General features: G+C 43.5%; 1 protein-coding gene across 2 annotated transcripts in view; it reads right to left on the reverse strand.

The window, feature by feature from the left end:
• TLN2 (talin 2) overlaps nt 1-25,324 on the reverse strand; it is a 1,508,116-nt gene that overhangs the window by 318,625 nt on the left and 1,164,167 nt on the right. For both annotated transcript variants that reach the window (XM_078684194.1, XM_078684193.1), the window contains exons 32-34: nt 17,032-17,151; nt 6,479-6,676; nt 2,693-2,832 (exon numbers count right to left, since the gene is read on the reverse strand). In XM_078684194.1, coding sequence (XP_078540320.1) covers nt 2,693-2,832; nt 6,479-6,676; nt 17,032-17,151 — 458 coding nt within the window. The remainder of the gene's footprint in view (nt 1-2,692; nt 2,833-6,478; nt 6,677-17,031; nt 17,152-25,324) is intronic.

Below are 25,324 nucleotides of genomic sequence, written 5' to 3' on the forward strand. Positions count from 1 at the left end.
TACCATCTTTCAATAGAAAACTACATTCTTCTTAGCATCTTTTAATGTAATTTGCGTTCCTAAAGCTACTTTTAGTAGGACACATGCAACAACTCTTCACAACTCATGTTCATAGTGTGCAGGGATGCTGAAAGGATGATCAAAAAAGGTTACTCATGCAGCAGAGCAGCATTAAGAAAAAAACAATCACAAAAGTGTTTTCAAAAGGGTGACTGAAAACCAACTTGTGCGAAAGGTAAGAATGCAGAATGATTACTGAGTGTGCTGTTGGTGAGCTGGTTTCTAAGTAGTAAACCAAGATCCGGCCTGCTTTTTTCTTGAAGTAAAAGAGCACCTGCTTCAATACAGCTCAGCATTAAGGGATGTGCTACACATAGGATATTAGGATTTGGAATATTGGTTCTTCCGATTCAGCGGATTTGACCTTCAGAGGTCAAGCAAATACCCAAGATGGCCGATGGGTAAGGAGCTCCTGCCCGGAGCTCCCAGGATAGAGACCGCCTTATGGTGAAAATCCCGGAGAAAAGCCCCCATTGAACTACTACCATCACCCAGGGGATTTGAAGGCTACAATCCCGCGATCCTCCAGGGCTTTTCCGATGCGATCGCCGAAAGAGATGAAGCCTACCACAGTAACAAGAAAGACTACAGCCAGCAGAAACCTAGTAAGATGGCCGATTGTACTGGTTAGCTGCTAAAAGCAGCTGAGAGGAGACATTCTCGGGATCACCGTTTCAGTGTTAATCCACGGCCATCACCTACCTTCTGGACACCGCCACTGTTACTCTGCATCCTGCTTCTCACTGTCAAAAACAAAAAGTGAAACTAGGATTACCTTTGAGGCGGGATCCTTGGTGCCCGAGATGTTTTCCCTGGATGGGGCGGAGAGAGAGCACTGGGTTCCCGTCTTTGGCACTCTCATCCCCTTGGCGCCCCCTTTTGTGATCCAAGCTTCCTCCCCTGGTGAGTGGTTGGGGTGTGCGGGGTCTCCACTTTATCAGTGAACGGTGGAGGTCCAAGGGACTGGCAGTCACAAACGTAGTCCTCCATCCTGGTGGTGGGGGGTCTTCGGCAGGAGCACTACATGCAGCCTGTCTTTGTCCACTGCAAAGTTGCCTACGGCCTCGTCTGTGCCTCGTGATGGACTGCAGAGGCCCACTCATGCTCCCCCATCACTTCTCTACTTGTCTACATTGTCTGCATCATGTCGGTGGAGATGGTGGGTGCCAGGCGGCCATGTTGCCACATCTGCTAGCCCTCTCTGCGGCCAGCTATCTTCGGCTCGGAGAGCGAGGCCGGCCCATGGTGCTGCAGTGCCGCGACCCCAGCCCGTTTTAGGGATTTTCCCAGGACTCGACTGGGTCTGCCTTTGTTCCGGCCCAGTTGAAAGGACTGACCCCAGGCGTTTCCCTAATTGGTGCTGGTCTGCAGGAACTGAATTTAATCCATCTACCGTATGCTCAATTCCCTATCCCACTCTCCTGTTTTTGTTAAGTGATCTGTGTTTACCCCTTGTTACCGCAACATTTCAGAGGTTTTAGATATAATCTATTCACTGGTCAACTGTACATTGTTGTTTTTTATCCACCCCTATACTATGTGTTTGCATTTACACACATGTAACTTGTACAACTATCACGTTCCCATCTATGTAAAGCGCACTGATACCTCCATGTCAAGTTAGCTCTATATAAAACTATAAAAATAAAAGTCCTGCATGTGAAATGATAGGTGCAAACTATATCCTTACATGCTCAAACCATCCTGTAATACTGCCCTTGGCACTATGACTATCAGCCAAAGATTGATCCTAATGTTTAACATATCCATTGAAATTAACAGCACACAAAAAAACACATCCAGTTTCTCTTTTTAGGCAGCACAGTAATGATTCTAAGTTGCCTATCATTTATGTATCATTCTGTGTTCCCTCTTAAGTGCCATTGTGACTGTCACATTTCATCAGAACTGGAATTGGTTTACATTTCAAATAAGAATTAACATACTTGCTGATATACATGAATTATACTAGTCATCGGTGGTGTTGCCTTACTTAGCAGTTTCACATGTGCAAACTTTGCACGAGATTCATTACAGCTAAAGATGCTTGGAGTGTAATGACCGAGTAGTATGGCTTTCCAAGGCCTTACCATGTAGCTTCTTAGGGACACGAGGTGGTTTAATGGATGTGTACAGAGTGGTCTACCCTCTGCTGCTTATGTGCTTTCGGTGTGCTGGCTTCTAATTGGCCTTTCAATTTAGGAAATGTTTGAAGATTCACCTGATTAAATCACAGTACATTAAGAGTCCACAAACCACATACGTCAGGTGAGATGGTTGTGAGTAACAGAGCCTTACTGTGCAGTTTCCATGTCTAGGGCATGCGATGGGTGGGAGCGGCCTGGCATTACAGTGAAGCTTGATAGGCACATGGTGTGATCGGGTTGTGAACAGCAAAGCTTTACAGAGCCACATTTCATGCACATGTTGTGAGCTGCATTGGAGCAGGCTGGCTTTACAGTGCAGCTGTTCATTTGCAACGAGTGAGCTGCTCATGAGTAGCAGGCCTAATCCTGCTTCTGATGATGCACATGAGGTGTACTAATTATAAGTAGGAATGTCTCAGTCTACAGCTGTTGATGCATGAGGTGTATAAATTGTAAACAACAGGTATTTAATATTACACCCTTACCTTGCAGCTGCTGCCAAGAGGTTCTTTGCATTTGGAGCCCCGGAATCCACTGACAGCGATTTTGCAGCTAGCAGCAGCTTACTGGATGCCATCGATATTGTCTTCAGGTTCCCAATGACCTGGATCTGGTCCTCTTTAGTCTAAGGGAGAAAAAGAAGAGGCCTTCAGGAAGCAACACTGTAGATGCACATGGAACTCCAGATCACTGGATTCTCCCCTGGTACTGAAAGATACACTGGGCAATTCGTATCACTGGGAACCACGTACAAGGCGTTTGGTTTGAACAAATACATGCTGAGCAGAGGGAAGATAATGTACCTCTATGGAACAAGGCCTCGATTGTAATGTTGTACATCCCCATGCCTGGCACACACGAGAAGAAAAGGTTCATGCTGGCCCAACTTGTGCAGCAGAGAAGCACAGTGAAATATTGTGAGGGATCCCAGTAACACAGGGCACATTATTCAAAGCATTACAAGGACAGTGCTTCAAAGTTAAGGAATTCTGTTAAGTGTTGCGTATAATGTATTCCTGAAAATGTCAACTTGTTCCCTATTAAAAACTAAATAAAAGACATTCTCCACATTAATTATTGATCCAGTGATAGTGCTTAAACACACAAGTTATACCATGAGGCAGAGATTGTCAGGCATTAATGAAAACAAGATGAAGCTTTTCAAACAAAACAAGTTACCAGAACAATGTATAAACAAATGTGTTTTTGCAACTGCGCTATAATGAAATGAGGCAAGGTTAGTATTTAATAATACTTTATTGTGGGAGCTATACTGGATTAGCACAAGTTCTAACTAATGCAATCAATAATTTTGTTTTGTAGAATCAGCACCATTGTTTCATAGAAATCTGAAAATGGAACCTCACCTACAGAAAGATGAGTCAGCTAGAAGTTTTTTGACCCCTCCATACATGGTCTGCATGGTCGAAATGTCACGTTTATTGCACTGTTTGTTCACATTTGGCAAGTCAAACATGCTGGGATTTAACAGGAGAAGAATACAGTATTTACAGTAAAATGCAGATTTTGGTGTAGTAAGAACCAACACGTGTATGCTGTTCCCTAATAACTTGGAATGAGGCAGTTTATTGCATGTAATAAATTCCATAACAAAGATAGTCGAATTTTATAAGGAGGAACAAATAGCACCTTCCTCTCTGGGCTATAAGTAATCAGGGCTTAAATATAAACAAGCATTGGTATTGCCAATAGGTCTGGCTTTAAAGAAATGTTCTATGGTAATGTGAAGCATTACAAGTAGATAGCATGGGAATGGAGACGTATTTGTGTGGAAGCAAGGAACTGAAGAAGAATATTGGTGTATGTTAAAAGGTCAGGTTAAAGCTGCACTGTACAGCCAGACCTAAAACTCTATGTAAGTTAATGACTGCCATCTTCCCATCTGTACTGCTGCCAGATAAAAAGCCAATTAATTATCTAGTTGTGTAAGACACCTTTACAGCATTGCAATGTGTGTATCCCTGAAACTTCAATCGCAGGCAGCTAGATGAATAGGCAACATGATCACAGCTGTTTGGTGGGTAAGCTTTGTGGAAGCACACAACTTCTGCCCACTCAAAACAGGTACTACTGGCACCAAACATGTGGCCGGAGCCAAAGCCTCTCTATAGTGATGCTCACATAATTGTCTGGCGACAGTCTTGCTGTCGAGCCAGACCGTTAAAAGGCACAAATGGCAATCGGAAGCCAAATGTAAATTTGTAATTTGTCTATATAACACATCATTTAACTAGGCAGACCGTTGTTTGACCTTGTGCTTCTTGAATTCCAATCTAATTGCATATCACAGGTTTAGATAAGAATTATAAACCTCCTGGAGGACGGAATGAAAGGATGTCACCGTTCTGAGTAAAGTAGACGTAGTAGGACTCATTTCTTGCATGTTTCAGAGAATCTACTTAGATTGTATACAAGGTGTAAGTCTATCAGTATAACACTGAGGCAGCTGGAAGACAAATGTGTGCATCGTGACGTTGTATTAACCACAAGCTGGAACCAATGATAAAAGAGCTCACCTCTTAAGGATGGAACTTAGACGAGGATGTCAGGCAATGTTTTGAACATGAGTCACATTGAGGTCTAGAGATTTTGCACAGAGGAAGTCATCCCTGTGGGAGAAACAGGGGCTGGTTCAGAAAGGTAAACCTACACTTATGTGCAAGTTTACGATTTTTTTGCTATTCATAAAAGGTATTTTACTAGGAGTATCTTTGCGACTAGAGTCTCCGAATATAAAGATAGGACTGTCCTATCTTTTAATTTCAAATTTGTTTTATTGGTTTTGAAAGCGAAAATAGGCAGCACAAAACAGTAGGCATGCAGCAGGCATATATGGCGAGCGAGACAGACAGGCACGTCTTCTCTAAAGGTCATCAAGTAAGCAGGAAAAATATGCAGATACAGAAATGCAGTGCCGATGGTGTGTTTAAGGTGCCATGCAATGTCCTATCTTTTATCTATGGAGACTCTGCAGTCATCAAGATACTACTAGTAAAATACCTTTGTGAATAGCAAACAATCATAAACGTACACAACAGATTATGTTTTTCCTTTGTGAATCAGGAATCAGGGTCAAATTTTCAGAACAAGGGCCATATAGTGTGCGCAAGAATATCTCAAACTTGAGAGCTTTGTGAAGTACATTTTGTATCTCGTATGACTAAGAGCAGAAATAACATATTGATTAATGTTTGAAATGGCACAGAGGAAGGTGGTCATTTTGTGGCACATTCGGTTCTTAGAGCTCAGGTCTAATTGTCACAGACTAGAAATATGCATACAGCTTTAGTAATCACTCAGCAGATTAAAAGTAAAATTATTTCATAGGGGCATATAAGACTTTCAATGCATATCGATGGGAATCCCTGTATTGTTATAGTTAAAAAACGTAAACTCTGAGAATGGGTATTCTGAGAATGTGTGCCACCGGACCGACCATATAATGACAGACTGCTCGTCACGGTGACCCAGGCTTCCTCTGTGGACGTGTCCAGGCATTATGAGGATTTAGGACTCTATCAGCAAAGAGTTTAGTTGTCATTATTTCTTTTGATACTTCACTAAACAAGTATGTATTGCTGGGCCCCTTAGACTAACTACAAAGGCCTGTTTAAATCTGCACTATTTATAGCCTCAAAAAAGACCTTGCCAGAGATAAATGAATACTTTGTTACACACTGCTTCTCTGTTATTACTTGCCAAAAAATAATGTAATCTGCATCTTCTAAATGTAATGCTTATAAGTCTCTGCCTAGTCTATTGTCCTTCTCGACCCACATTAGAGTTGTGCAGTGTCATGAGCCTCAAGACTATTTCTGGAACAGCACTGCTTGGCAGGCGGCAGCTAAAGTTTAGACCTGGACGTGGGGTAATGACAAGAATATTTCAGTGTCTGAGAGTGGTAGAGCCACTGCTGTTTTGTGGTTGGATGGACTGTTCGATTCTTAGGTCACAATAAGTCACAACAAGGATCAGTTATGAAAGAAACCAGAATTGCCTGTCAGCATGGTGAAATCAGGTTAGAAGTCAAACATGGTTTGTCTGGCATCTACAGTGACCTGGACAACCTTTAGGGCTTTCCAGAATGCAAGGTAGGTTACACGTCAAGGTTTCTCCCCTTCACTGTAATAAGTTACACCGGTATCAAAGTGTAAAGGTTTAAAAAAAATAAATCCTATTAATGACTTAGTATTAATAGTCAACAATATACTAACAAACCTGCTCTCTGTTGAAGGATATGAGATTCTCACCTGAGCTTGCCCAGCCATTTCTACACCAGCATCCAGAAACTCGTCGAAATCTTCACTGAACTTCCCTGAGGCTGCAGCGAGCTCCCCGCTCTGACCCCGGGAAGCATGCACCACTTCTCCCGCAGACTGGTTCAGATCTTCTGCCGCCTGGTTCAGCTCGCATTGGGCCTCTTGGAAGGACTTAGTACTTGGAGGCAGCTTCAAAAGAGCAATACATGAGTCACGATCACAGCTCGTTAAGCACTAATCACTCTTAATTCAGACTCTCTCATTTCTAACTAGGAAACATGACCCTAGAGATTACAGCATCAAGTGAAGTTCAAGACTGCACAGAAGTACCTGAAAAGTGGTAATACAGAGAGCACAGCAGATCTAACAAGTTACTTTCTTTGAATGCATTCAAGAAAGATCTCAGGGGTAGTCTGTGCATGTGAACATTACTAAACAACCTGCGAATCAGTTTTGAAAATGTTTGATGGAAAATACAAATGTTGCATTTTAGTAAGAATGTGTTGTAAAAAGTACAGTTTATTTCACTGACATTTACTCATTATAGCCTGCTGCTAAGGGCCTTGAATGTGAGTTGTAGGCCCTACCCAGAGGCTATGGCCTGTAATGAGGGACAACTGGTAAAGCCTGAGACGGGCTAAAGGGCTATTTGAGCAGTCCATCTTCTGAAGGCAGAATGCTCTAACTTAAAAAGAACCAAAAAACAAAGACACACATTGAACTGTTGGAGCAGAAGGCCTATAACACCTATTATTAGCCCCAAGTCATTCCACTGTCTTCAAATGAGCTCTAAACCTTCAAATGCCCCATAAGAAACAAACATTTTGGCTTCCAATGTTTAAAAAAGCCGATATTTTGCTCTGACTGGATACTTTGTCATTTACCTTATTAACACAAGCCGCACAATGTTAAAATGGGTCTAATTAGTGTCATAAAGAAAAATAAACAAGTAGAGAAATTAGAAATTGTCTGAATTGCACAAGCTGTGCTGCTGCAAATCAGATACATTAACCGCATGCATGTGGTGCATTTTCCCGCTGTACGCGGCAATTTCAAAATTACCGCGTTACATGACGAGCTCAGCTCGTTATGAGCGTACGGCAGGTTACGCTCATGACGAGCTGAGCTCGTCATCAGCCCCGAAGGGGTTAAAAACAGACAAAATGATGAGCATTTTTGTACTGCTCGATCTAGAAAGATGCATAAGGTTTGGAATTGTAGTTTTTTTTCCTCTTTTTTTAAACATGGCAGGAGATGGTTGACTGGGGAAGGCAGTAGGATAAAAAAAATACAAAACAGGGTTATGCAAGTATTATGGTGTTTATTTAGGACCCTGAAGCAGATGGCGGAGATTATTTCTTTCAGTCAAAACTTTTTGACAAGTAGCTGCATTCAAAAACACAAAATCACTATCTGATGGTATATTTAAGCATCTAGTTGCTATTTGGCAAAATACTAAAATATAGAAATTCATGAATTAATTGATAATAAAAATGCTACCAGAGAAGGTCAGACATAACAAAGATTTAAGCAAACTTCAAGTTTGAGTAAAGTTTTGCATTATTTACATTGCAACTTTGTTTAAATCAATTTGAGAATACAGTGACACTGAGCAACAGATCTAAGCTGGAATCTGATGATTTAGCTGGATTTCAAATACTATTTTTACTGTTGAAAGTGTTCTTAGGACCAAGTCTATTTTTTATCTGACTGGTTTACAGATAAGCTTATTGTTTTTTTAAGTATACGTGCAAGACGATTAAGTCACATTTATTAACTCGCACTGGGAGGAATCGTAGATTTATCATTTATCGTAAGCTCATTATATAGCTCTTACAAGGTCTTACAAAAATGCAGATGTGGAAAAGTGCTACTTTTAAACTAAACTAACCCTCCTAATGAGGCATACAGGTAACCATGAAATACGGAATGTTACAACAGATTATCCAGTGAGCCAACCTTACGGTTTTGGAGAACATTACAGGCGCTCTTAAATGATTGGAAGGAAAATGTATTGTCAAATCAAGTTGAATTGGTATTCCTGGATTCCAATGATTTGAAACTGGCTGGTATTTCACATAGCCTATAAATTGCCTATAAATTTAACTGGCAAACCCGGATGACCAAATATTAGTTGACTAATTCAATTTCTTATTGTTTTTGCAGACACGTTTTTGTTAAATATTCATGAATTTATGTCCAAGCACGAATTTAATCTGCGGCTAGAAGTCTCTATCAGATTTCGCAGATTAGCACTGCATCTAGTCAGTCTGGTATGGCAGCCGTACTTGACAGAAATTAAGAGAATGCATTTCCTATAAGATGGCGAAGCTGGGGCCTGAGTTCCTACAAAGTGTAAGTATCAGAACAGATACACACAACAATATACTGGGTGGTTGAGTAATGGTAATATGATCCATTTGCCGATGACCATTAAAAGTAAAGAGCAGAGGGCTATGTTTGCAGATAAGATAATCTAAGGTCTGTGCGCAATGGCTGCCAGTAGAAGTACAGGCAGAAAATCCCTACATCCATGCTCCCGAATGTATGAGAATCACAGTAGGTTCAATGATAGCAGCAAATAGGTTGGGGTGACATGGCTGGATTTTTTTCCAGCTGAAACCTCTTAAGGTGAAAATATAGTTGAGAGACAAGCAGTCTGAAAGACTAAGATATTTGCCAGGCCCACTTTTAACTGTTCAAGACAGGAAAGTGAGAAGGATGCAGGTCGAGGTTTGAGGCTTTTATATGAGTAAGAAGGAAATCTGGCTAATTAGATGACAAACCCCAGGCCTGAAAGCAGTTTTTATCCTCTCAGGTACTTCATGTACTTATTACATATTGCATCGCATCGCAGCAAGAAACAGACTTCCAGGATTGATACGTTTTCCAGTATCAGTTCTTAAACTTTCTTGCCTTGTAATATCCTCGTCTTTTCTGATTCTTTCTTGCAGTATTCTTGTACATCACGTTGTTGTATGAGCGTTACTCTGCAAAGGGGTGACGGTACTGATTGGCTACTGTGCATGCTAAAGATGATGTATTCCTTGTTATGATAGTCAGACGTTTTCTGCTAAATGTGGGTGGAAATAGGATGTGTTTGAGTACATGCCCAAGAGATTTGTTTGCATGTTGAGAGAGAGCCAAGTGTGCTTTCAGACTGAGTTGTTGAAAGTAGTAGAACATACAATACCATCATAAAGCTTCATGGTAGGTATGTTTTAATAGCTTATGTCAACTTGTTTCTATTTGAAAAACCATTAAGGATGTTATGCTAATTGTGACAGCGTAGTGGATAGTGCAATAATCCGTGATAACAAGCACCTAAGCCTTTTATCCTCTTGAATGAATACCATGAAGTAAGATGACAATAAACATCTGTTATTCAGCATCAAGGAACTTTTTAAATTCAATTCAGGCTTTGCAACTCGACATGTTATGTTATAGGTAATAATGGTAGATTAGAACATCTGAGGCGTCATTGGAAAGTTATCAAATGCATTCTGTTACTATTGATTTTAATGAACATCATTCTGCTGATGCATTTTTGTTACAGGAAGCTATATGTACCAATGTACAGATCTATAGCTAAGACAGAGTGCGGCAAGAATTATGTTTCTATTTACAAAGGAATGTCCCTGAAGGTTTATACTGCTCTTATAGCCATAAATCTTCTATTACATGAAGAGAGCGTTGATTATGGAATTAAACATTTGATTCAGATCTATTTTTTGGTGTTTTTTTACTCGATGATTAAATAAGCTGGTGTTAGACTAACTAGATAATCGATTTCTTTAAAAAAAATGATATATATATATATATAGATATATATGTTTTACCCTTTTAAATATAATTCACATAAAAATGACTTCTGTATGCATAATGTAAACTAAGGTGACAAATGTTTAAGGTCATCCTCAAATTGAAATATATTCAGTTAAAAAATGAATCAGAAATTAATCAAAATGAGATCAGATGTTAATGAATTTATAGAGCACTGCAATGAAGCAAATAGTGCGCTTGCACTGCAAAGTGTTAGAATTGTCGGGTTTGATCAAAGAAAGGATGTAGTTAATTACTTGAAGAACGAGTTACTTACCTTCGGTAACGATGTATCTGGTAGAGACCATTCTAGCTGCAGATTCCTTCACGTAGAATTATCCCCAAGCGTGAGACTGGATCCGGAAACTTTTTTGCCACAGCATCCCTGCGCATCGGGTGCGGGGCGACATCACGTGACTCCGCCCAGGCGTTGTCCGCGCACCTGACATCAGTGAGGTCACATAAGACCCACCCCGGCACGCCTACGTCAGTTTTCTTCGGAGAACTTTTCCACACCACAACACGGAACCACCAGGTAAAAAACTGTGGAAGCACGGGAACAGTGTGCGAAAAGCACAAAAATTGTAAGGAAACAGTGACTAACAACACTGCAGAAGCCACAGGCAGGGAAAGAAGAAAGAACAAGCAGAGCCCTGCGGAGTCACCCTCCCAGAACATAGACAGCCTCCCACCCCTGTGCCCCAAAGGCAAGGAACATGTGTAAAAGTCATGGTACACATAGTAACCTACAACCCCCATCCTGAGCAAGGAAGGGGACCAGTCCCAACACAGACAGAGGCAACAAACATCCAAGCCACCCCAACATAAAGGGCAACCACCCACAAGGGACAAGGGAAAGACATGGCCAGATGACCCTTAATCAGAGGACAGGAATGGAAGAAAGGGAGAGGAGGGAGGACAGGAATAGAAAACAATCCCCCCAGACCTGCAGTAGCCAAATCAGCAGGGCACCGAAACACCGGGACCCCATCCTCCAAAAAACCAAGGGAGGAATGTACCACCCCCAGACGGAGCCACCCGTCAAGAACAAGAAGGCACTCGCAGGAGATACAACCCCCCACCGGGAGGCGAGTACCGAAGACCAACCTAAGGGTCCTCGCAGAATAGGGAAGGTCGGGCGGGCTGTGAAGGAATCTGCGGCTAGAATCGCCTCTACCAGATTCATCGTTACCGAAGGTACGTAACTCGTACATCTGATAGAGACTACTAGCCACAGATTCCTTCACGTAGAATAGATACACTAGCAATACCCCCTGGGACAGAGGGTCTGCGAAAGGCCTCTACCAGCCAATACAGAAGAGAGGGCCCTACAAGGAACCAGATCTGTGGACCAAGTAGAACCTCGACCCTGCCAGGCAAGGGGAAACCCCCTCCCCTCCCCAAGCAGGCCCCCACCGACCCCAAAAGAATGTAGGAGGGAGAAGAAGGCTGGAGAGGAACCAAGGGCAAGGTCAGAGAGGCCGAAGCACCCCACCGCCCCACAAGGCAACACAGCTTCCACCCAATGCCAAGACATGAAGGGAGGAAGAAGAAGAAGAAGCCTAGAAGACCCAAGGATGCGAGGGAAAAGAAGGCGAACCCATTCCAGGTGGGGAGCAACCTGCCAGCCCGAATAGTGCTGGCAGGCAGGAGCCGTCAGAAGCAAGAAGAACAGTCCGAGGCCCAAGGAAGGCCGAGTAGGCAGCGCCTGGCAAGGGAGAACATATGATCATCCCAGACCTCAGGGCAGGAGCAGGGAGAGGAGGAGATGTCCAGGCACACCACCATGAGTGGCCACACACACGACCTTAAGGAGCAGAGCTACCTACACAAATGCTATAAAGAACTGGCACTCGAAAGCGACCAGAACCCTCCAGCAGAGCGCAAGCCATATGACAGCTACCACTACCCCACCTAGGGTACAATTAGTCCAAAACATGGGAACCCTCTTTGGCAGAACTTCCGCAGCAGAGGAAAAACAAAAGAGCCACGGGGAACAAAACACGCCCACGAAAGGCTTGACAAGCAGCCCAAGCAAGCAGAAGGCCTAATCTCAGGCCTAAGTCTACGCAAAAATTCCAAACACACATAATCAACAAAAAGGCCGTCCAGCAGCCAACAATGCTAAAGTGTCAAAGAAGGACTCAATGGACAGAAAGACTCCACAGCCAGAACAAGTGGCCTAAGAAGGTCCAGAATCAACCCGGCTCAGGAGTCACTGAGGAGGAGGAGAGTAAGGCGGAGGAAGATGAGGAGGAGGAGGAGGAGGAACGTAGCCCTGTCAAGAGCCTATGGATGGCAGAGTCGGTCAGGACATGGAACAACAGACTGCCATCAAACGGAAAGTCAGTGAGTCGCTCCCGAATATTCTCAGGGAATCCTCCATCCCGAAGTCAAGCATGGCGATGGAGAGCGACCGAGGAGGCCATGGCCCGGCCCAGCACCTCTGAGATGTCCAGAGCGGAGCGGAGAATAAACGCTGAAAGATCCCAGCCATCCAACGCACGATGCCTTAAGTCCACCTGACCACCCTCTTGTGACGCTGCGGATCCCAGAGACTCAGCCGAGTCCCACAAACAGGAGGAGGCCCGAGCCAGCACACACACTGTGTTCAGGGCCCGAGGGCAGCGCTGGTCGAGGCGAACATGTTGCGCCCCCAAGAGTCCAGCCAGCGGGTCTCTCAGGATGGCAGAGTCAACAGCGGCGGCAGGGAGGGAAAAGCAGTCTGCAAAAGAGGACTGAACGCAGAGGGGTGGAGGGAAAGGCACGCCGGGTCACGCGACACCGGGGCAGAAGATGCTGAGGCACCGTGTCCCCTGAGGCAGGACCCCTCCAAGCCCCCATCAAGGAAGAAAGGAGGGAACCTTCAAAGGGAAGTAAGATTTTCCTCCCACCAGAACCCTGGTGGAGAACCTCCAATAGATGGTCCACCGGAAAGTTAGCCACCTAGTCACCCATTCGCAGGATGCCCACAGACGTGGACACTGCGTGAGCGAAGGCCACACACGCCTCCGTAGGGCCCAGCTGTGTGGAAAGCAGCTGCTCCGTGGGCGACGGCTGCAAATTGAGGCGGCCGTCCCCGAGGCCAAGCGGGATTGGCAAGAGCCAGACCAGGAAGTCAGAAGGAGCCAAAGAATGAGGGACCTGCCGCTCTTCCGACGAACACCTCTGCCTCAGGAAGAGTGGGGATCCGCCCTTCGATGCCGGTGAAAAAGACACCACACGGCGACCAGTCTCTGGGGAGGACGACACCAATATACAGCCTGCCTCCGGAGAAGAAGGAGCATCCGAAGACGAATCTGCAGTACGACCCCTGCGCGGAGCAGTAGAGTCCGCTGCCTGAGGCAGATTGTCGGCACCATACGGCGTCGCCAAACAAGGGTCCTCCAAGTCACCCCACACCGGAGACCGGCACGGAGCTGGAGACGGCCCGGCCCCGGGGCGGCGCCGACCCGACCCCCGCCGAGGTAGCCACCTGCGTGGGGGAACGAGACGGGCCTGGGGAGTGACACGAAGCACTCCGCCAGCCGCGGCCCAGAATGAGGAGGAGATCGCTCGGCAACCCACGTGGCGGTGCGAGGGAAGATCCAACCTCTCCCTCCGTCGAGGCAACCGCCTGTGGGGTGGGACGAGAGGTCCTCACACAGCCTCGACCCGGAGCGGGACGAGGAGGGTCCACCGAAGCCTGTGGCTCCGCACGGTCCAGCCGGCGCCGTAGCGGCGTCACACCGGCCTTAGACAGGAATACCTTGTCAAAGGACCGAGAGGGGATCAGGGATGCGACCCGAGCCCCGACGACCTCCTGCGACACCACAGGGACTCCCGCAGGAGTTTGCGGCGAGGCAGAGACGCCGTGGCCTGAAGGAGGTGCCCCAGAGGAGCCGCACCCCAACAGCACTACATCCTCCAAGCCTGGATCCGAACCAGTCAGCACCAGGGCCGGAGCCACGGGCGGTGCCATGGAGGGCCATGCGCAAAGCGAGGGGTCTGCCGATGCCCCAGGAGGGGGAGATGCCAGCAAGGCCTGCAAAGCCGCCGCGTATGTCTCTATTTGGACTCTCGACGCCCCAACACCCGGAAACGGTGGATAGGACGACACGCGGGCCGCATCACCCGCGGAAAGTCCACTTCTCCAGAAGCCTGGAACCCAGCCCCCGGGGACAAACTGCGACACTTACCCACCGGGGATTGACACTCACGTGACATCTGACATGGGCGAGGATGACGACCATGGCCGTACCTGAAGCCGTTCGCCGAAGCAGACCGAGGGGAGGACGTAGACCTGGAGAGAAGCGCCAAGAGAAGTTTCATGCGGCGCTCCCGCCGCGACTTTGGCTTCAACTGCAGACAGGCCTTGCAGTCAGTGGTGCCGTGATCCTCCCCCAAACACCACATACAAATGAGGTGCGAGTCCGGCGCCGACATAAGATGCCCACAAAATGTACAGGTTTTGAAGCCTGAAGGCATTCGCACACTGTTCCACCAAAAGAATTGGAGAAAAAAGGGCCCGAAACAGGCCCGTAGCAAGGACCGGATCCGCGTTCAACGCGGAAAAGGAAAAAACTGATGTAGGCGCGCCGGGGCGGGTCTTATGTGACCTCGCTGGCGTCACGTGCGTGGACGACGCCTGGATGGAGCTGCGTGATGTCGTCCCGCCCCCGGCCCGCAGGGATGCTGTGGCAAAAAAGTTTCCGGATCCAGTCTCACACCTGGGGATATTTCTACGTGAAGGAATCTGCGGCTAGTAGTCTCTATCAGATAGATCAGGTTTTTAAGGCTTCACTAAATGCAAGGCTGTGATACAATTAAATCATTGATAAAGGTAAATTAATCAATTGCTAACCCACCCACAACACACAAAAGAGAAGCCACCTAGTGTGGAATGTTTAACATCCCTTCTGTAGATTTATGGTGGAATGTAGCGATCTGTTGGTAAAGTAAAGCTGAACTTTCACCTGTTGTAAAGAGTTTCTTGCTTGTAAACATTCTGGTGAATTAGACATTACTCTAAACCGAACGAACTAGTGAACTGCAAGCCAAAGGAATCCTGGGTCTGTCTATGTAATCCTAACATATTGCAAGGTGCCAGATTGTGAAGAAGTTGTAGTTTTCTGAAAATAGAGAAAGTATCATGGATTGAAATACTCTTTCTCTTCATTACAGAGTAAGAAAAAAGAATATCCTTTTGGTTTATTCAAATAATGATACATAGAGAACACAATTTTACAAATATGTTGGGGCAAAGCTAAGTTATTGTTAACAGCGGCACATACATCTATTTCTTGCCATTGAGACAGGAGTCGTGGGAGGGACCTAATTGTAACAACCACCACTGCATCAACAAACTGCCTTGTTCACTCCCAGAGATTAGGATATCCATCTTCGCTGAATTAAGGTTTATGCTACAGGCTGCTACCCACTGAGCAGAGCTGATAATGCTTCTTTAAAATTAGTTTTAGTGTAGGTAGCCTGTGCTGTATCCCCAATTCTGTATCAGTGACATATGTCATAAAGGTAAGACCAAAAGTTGCAAACAGCCGTGGAAGGTGAGTGACATAAATGAAGAGCAGCACAGGTCGAAGTGGAGAGCCCTGTAGCACACCTTGCTTTACTGATCGCAATGCAGAAAGAAAAGAAGACATTTTACCATTTGATATCTGGCCTGGACATAAAAGCTAAGCCATTCTCTGGCCCTGCTACAAATCCCAGTGTGAGGCAATCTAGGACTCAAGATACTGTGATATGGTTTCAAAGGCAGCAGAGAGATCGAATAAAATAAGAGCTACTCTACCACCCTCGTCTAACATGCAACAAATATCATCTAAAATAAATAGAAAAGTTGTGGTTAATCAGAAAATTATATACAGCTTCAGCTTTGGAAAACTGATAATGTTTTTTTATAAAAATGGTAACCTTATTTTATTCATGAGGAGGATGGTTACTATGATATATTCAGAATCTTGGGAGAGCTATTATGTCCAGAAGGGTTTTAATAAAGTATGTTAAAACGGTAAATGGGGAACTATGGAGGAGAATGACGCAAAACAGACAATACCAGACAGACAGATATTCATTTTCAAACCTCCCTCTGCAGGGCACAGATGTGGAAGATTTTACGTGATGTTTGCTAACACTCACTATCAGTCTTATTTTTGTTTGAAAAAATACACAAGTGCACAAAATATGTCTCTGTCATCCACAGTGCAGGACAGTGAGCCACTCTCTGGAGTGCGTAACGAAAAGTGAGGGGGCCTCCCTGCACGGTACTTAGAGGGGCCCCCTCCGGGCTCAATCAGGAGCTCTCCGGCCACAGTGCTGTGCCGAGGGGGCCCCTTGGAGCTAGAGGCGCCCCCGCACCGCGGGGGCTGCGTGGGCCTGTGTTATGAATGGCGGTAGCAGAGGCAAGCAATCTATGCCTGCCTGCATACACAATATAGGAATTTTTATAAGGTTAGGAGGGGAATAAACACTTAGCATAAACAAGTTGCTTAATTTAAAATAAAGATATATTTTTATCAAACAAAAGAAGGGTGAAGTTAAAAGTATTAATTTTTATCAAGGTTGTGAGTTAACATATCGAGGTCTAGGTGAAGTGGAAACAATTAGCTTATTACCTGTAGAAACACTCCAGATAATTAATAGGAAGGGCACATATATAGTGTAGAGCTTCCTCTGCACAAGAAGAGAGGAGAATGCCTGAAACAAAAAAGGCAAATCCCTACCGAGTCAACAAGGAGCTTCTTGCTGGACTCGCCAATGCTTTTCAAAGCCATATCCACATCCTTCTGTCCAGGTAAACAATTCACGCAGTTGTTCAAGGAGTGCGACACTGCTTTGGCCACCTTAAAAACAGAGACAAAGAGCATACAGAACATTATGTAAGCATATAAGACGCACCATCTCACAACTACAGAACACAATTCTGCATACATGGTATAATTGTTTGTGTAAATGCATGACATAGCACTACTTATAGTTTATGCATAAAATAACTTGTTTTCAAAGCAGAAGTAATTATAAATGTTATCAAATGTGTAACATTATAATTCTGCATTGCACAACAAAAATGCTAAGACGCACCTTTAATAAAAAAGATCAGTTGTAGTACTGTAATGATGTTAATGTGATAGAGTTGTACCTAACACTGACATAATCAAGTCTGTCAGGATTCAAGGTTTTTCACAATAAATCTTACCACAAATTCACCTCAGAAAGGGATGCTATCTGTTTACCCAGACAGACACTGAGGTGGTTGACTTGACTTTGATTATTTATTTTATTGACCTGGCTGTCTTAATCTCTAGGCCTTGAAACCTGAGTAGACCACGATTATTTGCCACCTAGTGTGATAATAGAATAACCCAATGGTTAGCTTTCATTACAAAATGTACATCACTCAACGTTGCCTTGCATTCAGCATGGTACAATTTTACTGAACATCTAGCACCATTATCAGGACTGTTAGGGCACCCTCAAAGGGTGAAGAGGATACTTCTAGATTACAGTTATCTCCTTTGCAGACTTCTCTGTGAGAAAGGGCATATTTGCAGGTTCACCCAGCATCTCAGCTGGGAAACAGAAGGAGTGTGTACACAGAGAGCGCAGCAAGTAGTTTCAGTAGCGGAAGTGACATTTTGTACATAAAATCTAATTCCACCATCATACCTAAATTGCCAGAGTGAGAACTAAGAAGTAGCCTTACACGGTCTTTGTTCTAAGAAGACATATGCACTTCCCTTAATTGATGCTGGCCTCTGCCTCCATTCTACTGTAGTGAAATTAGGATGGAAGGGGCCTAACCAGGCCCTGTTTTTTTTCCCCGCCAACGCAGGAGCCTTTCTCCTTTTTCAATATATCATTCTGCCTATGTGTTTATCTATATCTCTACCCCTTCTCTTTATATAGGTGTTAATACTTCACTGATTTGCAATAGGTGGATACATTATGTATAAATCTTATACATAGTTAATGGTGTATTTTCAAGGAGCTGAGAGACCTTATGTGGAAAACACTTATGAATATATATATGATATATATATATATATGATATTATATATATATATATATTCACTGAAAAAACCATAGGTTATAGACCATATATAGTTAGGAATTAGCATTTACAAAACCTTGAAAATTCACTGAAAAAACCATAGGTTATAGACCATATATAGTTAGGAATTAGCATTTACAAAACCTTATTTTACTCACACAAAACCATTGAAATTCCATATATAGTTAGTTGCACTAACTATATATCGCGCACCCGCAATCCACTGCTGATGATGTCACATATTACATCATTCATGACATGGTCAGTGACATCACTGATGACATCACTGATGACATCTCAAATGACATCACTGATGACATCACTGACGACATCTCAAATGACATCACTGATAACATCTCAAATGACATCACTGATGACATCTCAAATGACATCACTGATGACATCACTGATGACATCATCCAGTGACTGTGTGTTTCTGTAAAGTTAAAATGTGTCTTACATATTGAAGAATGAATGGAAGTATAAGTGTCTGGACAAAGGATTTAGTAGGTGCATGACTGAATGTATGAGTGAGTGATTAAATGTGTCTCACTGAGTGCATGGGTTAGTGACTAAACTGTCTTAATTTGTGCATCATTATGTCTGTTGTTCTGTAAACTGCTGCATGTGTTGATCAGTAGCTATATGATTAACTATATGGGTTACTGATTGATTGTCCAAGTATTTGTATGGGAGACTGAGTGTGTGTGTGGCTGGCTGGCTGGGAGGTGTGTGACTCTGTGCAGATCAATGTGTACTTGTATCAATGATTCTATAAGAAGGTAAGTATGTGTTAGTATATGTTTGAAAATGTAAGGTGCTCTATGTTTAACTGTATAGACAAGAAAATGGAAGTGTCATTGATTCTTTAACAGGACTGACTACGTGTGTGAGTAACTCCATGGATGAGTGGCAGACTGTGAGTGTCTGTATAGGTGTATGAGTGCATATGATAGTGTTGTAAAGATGAGTGATTGTATGTATGAATGATTGTATGGGTGAATGAGTGAATGTGTGTGTAGACATAGCAATCAGTGAGTGCGTATGTAGTAACTAGTATTGGTGTGTCAATGGTTTCAAAAATTATACTCTGTATTTAACACTGGGTGAAACAGAGGTTATATTAAAATGTGAGGAGATGCATTGTATTGTCACATGAATGATATCATCAGTGATGTGGTCATTGATGTCAAATCAGATGTCATCAGTGATGTCATCAGTGATGTCATTTGAGATGTCATCAGTGATGTCATCAGTGATGTCACTGACCATGTCATGAATGATGTAATATGTGACATCATCAGCAGTGGATTGCGGGTGCGCGATATATAGTTAGTGCAACTAACTATATATGGAATTTCAATGGTTTTGTGTGAGTAAAATAAGGTTTTGTAAATGCTAATTCCTAACTATATATGGTCTATAACCTATGGTTTTTTCAGTGAATTTTCAAGGTTTTGTAAATGCTAATTCCTAACTATATATGGTCTATAACCTATGGTTTTTTCAGTGAATTTCATTGGTTTTTTAACAGCTAATATCTGTAGCTGTAAAATGTATTCTTCTTTAAATCCAAAAATATATTTTATATGTTTATGAATAATTTTTTAATATTTTTTTTTCTTCGTTCCCGCTTCGCGAATCGGGAAGCTTCCCGTTAGCTGACCTTGATGCCGCGAAATAGACCGCGAGCCGGTAAACGTTTCTTTACCGCAACTGCCGCGTTAGAAAACAACATCGTGACGCCTCCCGTCCGCATGACGTTTCACGTTGTCGCGTGATACGTCATATGACGTGCTACGTTAGCGAACTGGTACGCGAAGCGAGTCGCAAAGCGCAGGTTTCTGGAAGCAAACCGGGAGGCCCTGCAAAGCGCTTAACGTAAACACAGCAGGTCATGTGACTTGGTAATAACACTTTTCATTGGTTCATTTCACTTTTGGTTTCCTAATGATGTAAGACTAGGTCATATAATCTAAAATGAACACTTTTCATTGGTTGAGAACTCTTGTTTTTCCCAAATGATGAAAATCCCTCCTTCTTTCCTCACTCTGACTTTCATATTTGTGAGAGAAAGACCCTTTGTGATCACTGAGCAATGGCTTCTTTAGTAGCTTCAGCTGGTGCTTCCCCACCACCTCCACCACATCCAAGGAAGAGTGGACCACCTGCTCAAGTTATAATTCAACAAGAAGAGGAAGAAGAGGAACAGAACGACAAGCACGAAGAGAGGCAGTTTTTGCCTGAGGAGCCCAGGACGTCTCACCGGAAAGAAAACTTCATTTGGCAATTTTTTAAAATTCCCAAAGGTCAGAAAAAAGTAAATGCAAGATACGTAACTTGCCTTATATGTCAAGATAGACTGTCCAGAGGAACCGAGAAAAAATACAGTTTCGGAAACTACACAATGCATCGCCATATGACTAGGTGGCATCCTAACAACTACAGTGCTGCACAGTTTCGGAACGACCTAGATAATCTCCCTATTATGGCCAGAAGATCTGTTGTACCGGAAGTAACGGGACCAGAGGGCAGGGAGATGGTGCCAAATATACAAATGAGATTTGGTGAAGTAAAACACATCTGCGTATATTGCGATGGATTCATTTGCTACGGAGAAAGAAGCATCACTCTGATCAACAGAGCTATTGACTTTCATATGCAAGTTTGTACGAAACGCCCAAAATAATAAATACTTTTTTTTTGTTTTGTTGCTCCTGTTGAGCCCTTTACAATGAATCGTTTTCATTGCCCCCTCCAAGAAAAACCCAAAAAAATATAAAACTGTTCAGAAAAATTCAAAAAAAGTAAAAAAATGTTCCGAAAAATAATAAAAAAAAAATAAAACAACAAAAACAATAAAAAAAAAAGTTCTTTTCAGAACTACCTCCCCGTTATTAAAAAATTGGTACAATATTTGGAACTGTGCCAACCTCTATTTCTCTTAGTTCGCTTCCCAGTTCGCTCGCCGGTACGCGAACCGGAAGCGAACCAAAAACAGTAAGTATAAGGGAAGGAAACAGACACTTATGTTAAAAGAAAGACAGCTATAGGGGAGTAAACTAGAGATACTATTACCCGTAATCCACTGCTGATGATGTCACATATTACATCATTCATGACATGCTCAGTGACATCATCAGCAGAGGATTGCGGGTTTTTTGGCAACGTGCCTTATCCACGGTTTAATAACGCTGCCTTTTGCTTTATATAAGTTTTCAAATTGTATGAAATATATACCAATAGGTCGTTATGAACCTTTAGGTAGTGCTTTTCTTCATGAGGTCTGGTCGCTTCCATACACATACAGATGTTTCAAAGATGATCAAGAAGTTTATCTGAATGGAGAGGAATGCACTGAGACGCCAGATCATTCACTAATGTGTAGGCACATACAGTTACACGGTTCATGCAACAAACACCGACCAAATATGGCTTGCGTGTTGCAAGGCACGCCAGTTCCTGCTATCATCCCCACGTTCAAGTTGTTGGAAAATGGTAGTTATTTGATGCTCAATAATGAAGATTGTTCTGGGTTAATTAAAAGTATTCCTTTTATCGTAACAGTAAGTGAACGGGTTATTTGCTGCAGAAATGTTCTATTTCCTCCCACACATGAACATAGGGAGTTTTCAATCTCGCCACAAATACCAACCTTGGGAGCAGATTTCAACGGCATGGCAAGAATAAGAGCTCTTTTGTCTCAGAGAGAGGTGGCCTTGAGTTCGGCCCGTGAAACTTTCGTGCTTCACATAGCGAACACCCGTACAGAGGTGCAGACCCTTTTCAATTCAGATTTGCCTTTCCATTTCAGCAAGATGGTTCGGACTATCTTTAACGCATCCTCCACAAAGGCCCTGGCGCACTTTTTTAAAGTTGTTACCAGTGGTCTCGTGACTTCATTTGAGAAAATCTTTGGAGTCATCCCTGCTTTCTTTCATTCTATTTTTTCCACTCTGCTTCGTGGATTGCCATTTTTACTTGCATTACCAGCGGACGCTCTTGTGCTTTTTTACATTTTTAAATATGGATGTCCCTCCTATGCAACCTCCCGCCCTGCAGCTGCTGACACTGTTCCGCAATCGCATGCTAGAATATTATGGCACAATGCCGTTGGCGATATTAAGCATGGCATATGGATTATCTTTTCGATTCTCCTACTTCACCTGTGTCCAGCCTGTATTTCACTGCCTGACCTGTGATTTCGATTGGGCCATTGATTTGTGTCTCTGCGGACCGGTTTCTCCTGACGTCGACTTTAATCAGCTGATGACTCCTATCATTACTCACGAGTTGGTTTGTCCTGGCGAAAGGATTATGGCTGTGGCATTGATGCATGGACTAATTGGTCCCTGGAATTTACTGGCGGCAACACAGTCTTTCTTGGAACAGAGCTTTCTTGAAAACCCACCGAGCTGTCCTCTGATGGTGATAGAGGATCCGGTGCTGGGAGAGCACGTATGTTCTTTTCCGCTTTTAAATTGGATGGCTGAACTCTTTTCGGATGAAGACGGTGACTTCCTATTGGAGGCTGTTGCAGCTTATTTTGCATACACAGTTATGTCATAGACCTTTTTCATTTTTGATATGCTGAGTACTAGCATTTCATTGACAATTCATTGACTTATTTGTCAAGTTTTTATTATTTAGCTTGCCTATTGGCTTAAGACTCGATAAAGTACTTGGCTGTTTTATTTTTCTTTAGCATTAAATTTTCCTAGTTTTTAATATTTTACCTTGCGGACCGTCCACATATAAAGTTGCAATCTGCTCTCATGAGATGGCACTTCTATTATCTTATTCAGTTTGTTTCCGGATCATGGGGAGGTGTCATCTAGGTCCTGGATATCTTTACACCGTGTTAAGTTAGCATGGGCTCATTACCGGTTTAAACGCCATTTTTCCTTTTTTGCAACTTCTGCACACGACACTTAGTTGTTGCTTTAGCTTTCAACCTAATAGTTCATCGTGATTTACATGAGAATAATATGTTATTGCTCTACTATCTGCTTTACTTGTTAAACTATATCTGTACAGCGACTGCTGAAGTTTCAAGAACAACACGATACAGAATTGTTATGAGGTCTGATCTCCACGACTTCATACTCATAACATAAGTGCAGCTTCTGCCAATTCTGGGCATGAGGCGGGTTTTATATTGCTTTGCCGAACACACATACACAACACTTGATGCGGTTCACATGAAGAGAGAGCTGGTGTATGCTGATGTGATTCCTTCAAATCTAAGACACTAAAGTATGGGCACGCCCTAAACCAACACAAAGAGACCTTCTTAGCAAATAATATAATATGTGTATTAGGGAGGGTGAGATATAAGCAGCCGCGGGCCGTGGAGGGAGTTACGATGGGGCAGGGAGGCGGGGAGGGGGAGGGGCAGGGTGGAGCCCTCTCCACCCTGCCCCTCCCCCTCCCCGCCTCCCTGCCCCACCGTAACTCCCTCCACGGCCCGTGGCTGCTTATAAGTGTTGATAACTCTTATTCATTTACAGCATGTTAACATACTGTCACCATTCGCTTTTTATGTACTAGTAACTATGCTGGTAATTTTGCTACTGATAATATGTGTACTTGTATTATCTAAGATACTACGCCTGAGAAGACGGCATTAGTAAATAAACATTTCAAATACACATGTGTTCTTCTTAACTCCATGTTCTGGTTTCTAAGAAATATATAACGACCGACTGTTCATGAGTTCCACGTATCCTGAGGTACTATAAGTTCATATTCTGGATTGTCTAAACATTGAGAGTTTGTTATATCCAATGTGACACTGTACCTATCTTGCTAAGGGGTTTTTGAGTACTAAGGTGAGTTTTGGGGCACCCTAATTCGCCGAGGTTCCAATCCTCTGTCCACAGTTCTGTGTGAGAACAGAAAGCCTGCAACAGGGGCACCCCCGACCCTTCCTGGAGCTTCATCACACTTGCGATACAACTCCAGCAATGCGCCACCTTTACGGCACAGTTACATCACGCATCTGTGCTGTTTTTGCCCCATGATGCGCCGCATTGTAAATGCAGCACACCATAGGTGACGGAACAGCGGCACAGAATGACTAACACATCCCTGGTGATGCGCCAGTCATCATAAATCTATCCCTATGCTTCTTATCTTGTTCGAGATGAACCGCCATATGTATCATCAAAGTTTTTTGCATTTCCTAAATAGCGAACTTTAAGGAATAAATAGCGATTCTTTACCATTCCTAGTTTGCGATTAGCTATTTGCTAATTACAAATTACCCATTTATTTCCTTCATTTCCATAGGGCGGTTGGACTCACTTTTAGTTCGAACGGCTGAATGGATTTCCACGAAACTTGGCAAAATTGTAGGGACTGGTAGCCCGATGTGCCTTTGCTATGTCTCAAGATATATGCTCCAGTGGTTTTTACGAAAATTAACTTTGAAAAATATATATTGGGCTACATTGGCCTATATATATGTTGGAGCCCAAATGTAGCCCAATGTAGCCCAATGAAGCCCAATGTAGCCCAATGTAGCCCAAAGATGGCCGCCAGAGACAAAAAAAACAAATGTAGCCCAAATATCAGCCAGATGTAGCCCAACTATAGCCCAGTGACAGAATGACCAATCAGCTTCGCAAACCTCCGTTACGCGAAGCGGAGCGCTGTTACAGATATATATCTTTTTTTGAACGTTAATTTCTCAAAATCCACTAGAGCACATATATTGAGACCTAGCAAAGGCACATCGGGCTACCAGTCCCTAATATTTTACCAAGTTTCGTGAAAATCCATTCAGCCGTTCGATTATTATTATTATTTTTTTTTTTTGCCCCGCGGGGTCCTTTTAAAACCTCCACATCAAACCTAGGGGGTCAGCGAGGATCTACTATTCCCCCTTATGGTCATTTGCCCCTTCGCTTTGGCCTCCTCTTGTCTCTCGATCCTACCGAGAGACAAGATGGCGGCCGCTACGG

The sequence above is a fragment of the Lissotriton helveticus genome, chromosome 3_2, assembly GCF_964261635.1.
Source record: "Lissotriton helveticus chromosome 3_2, aLisHel1.1, whole genome shotgun sequence".
Taxonomy (NCBI): Eukaryota; Metazoa; Chordata; class Amphibia; order Caudata; family Salamandridae; genus Lissotriton; species Lissotriton helveticus.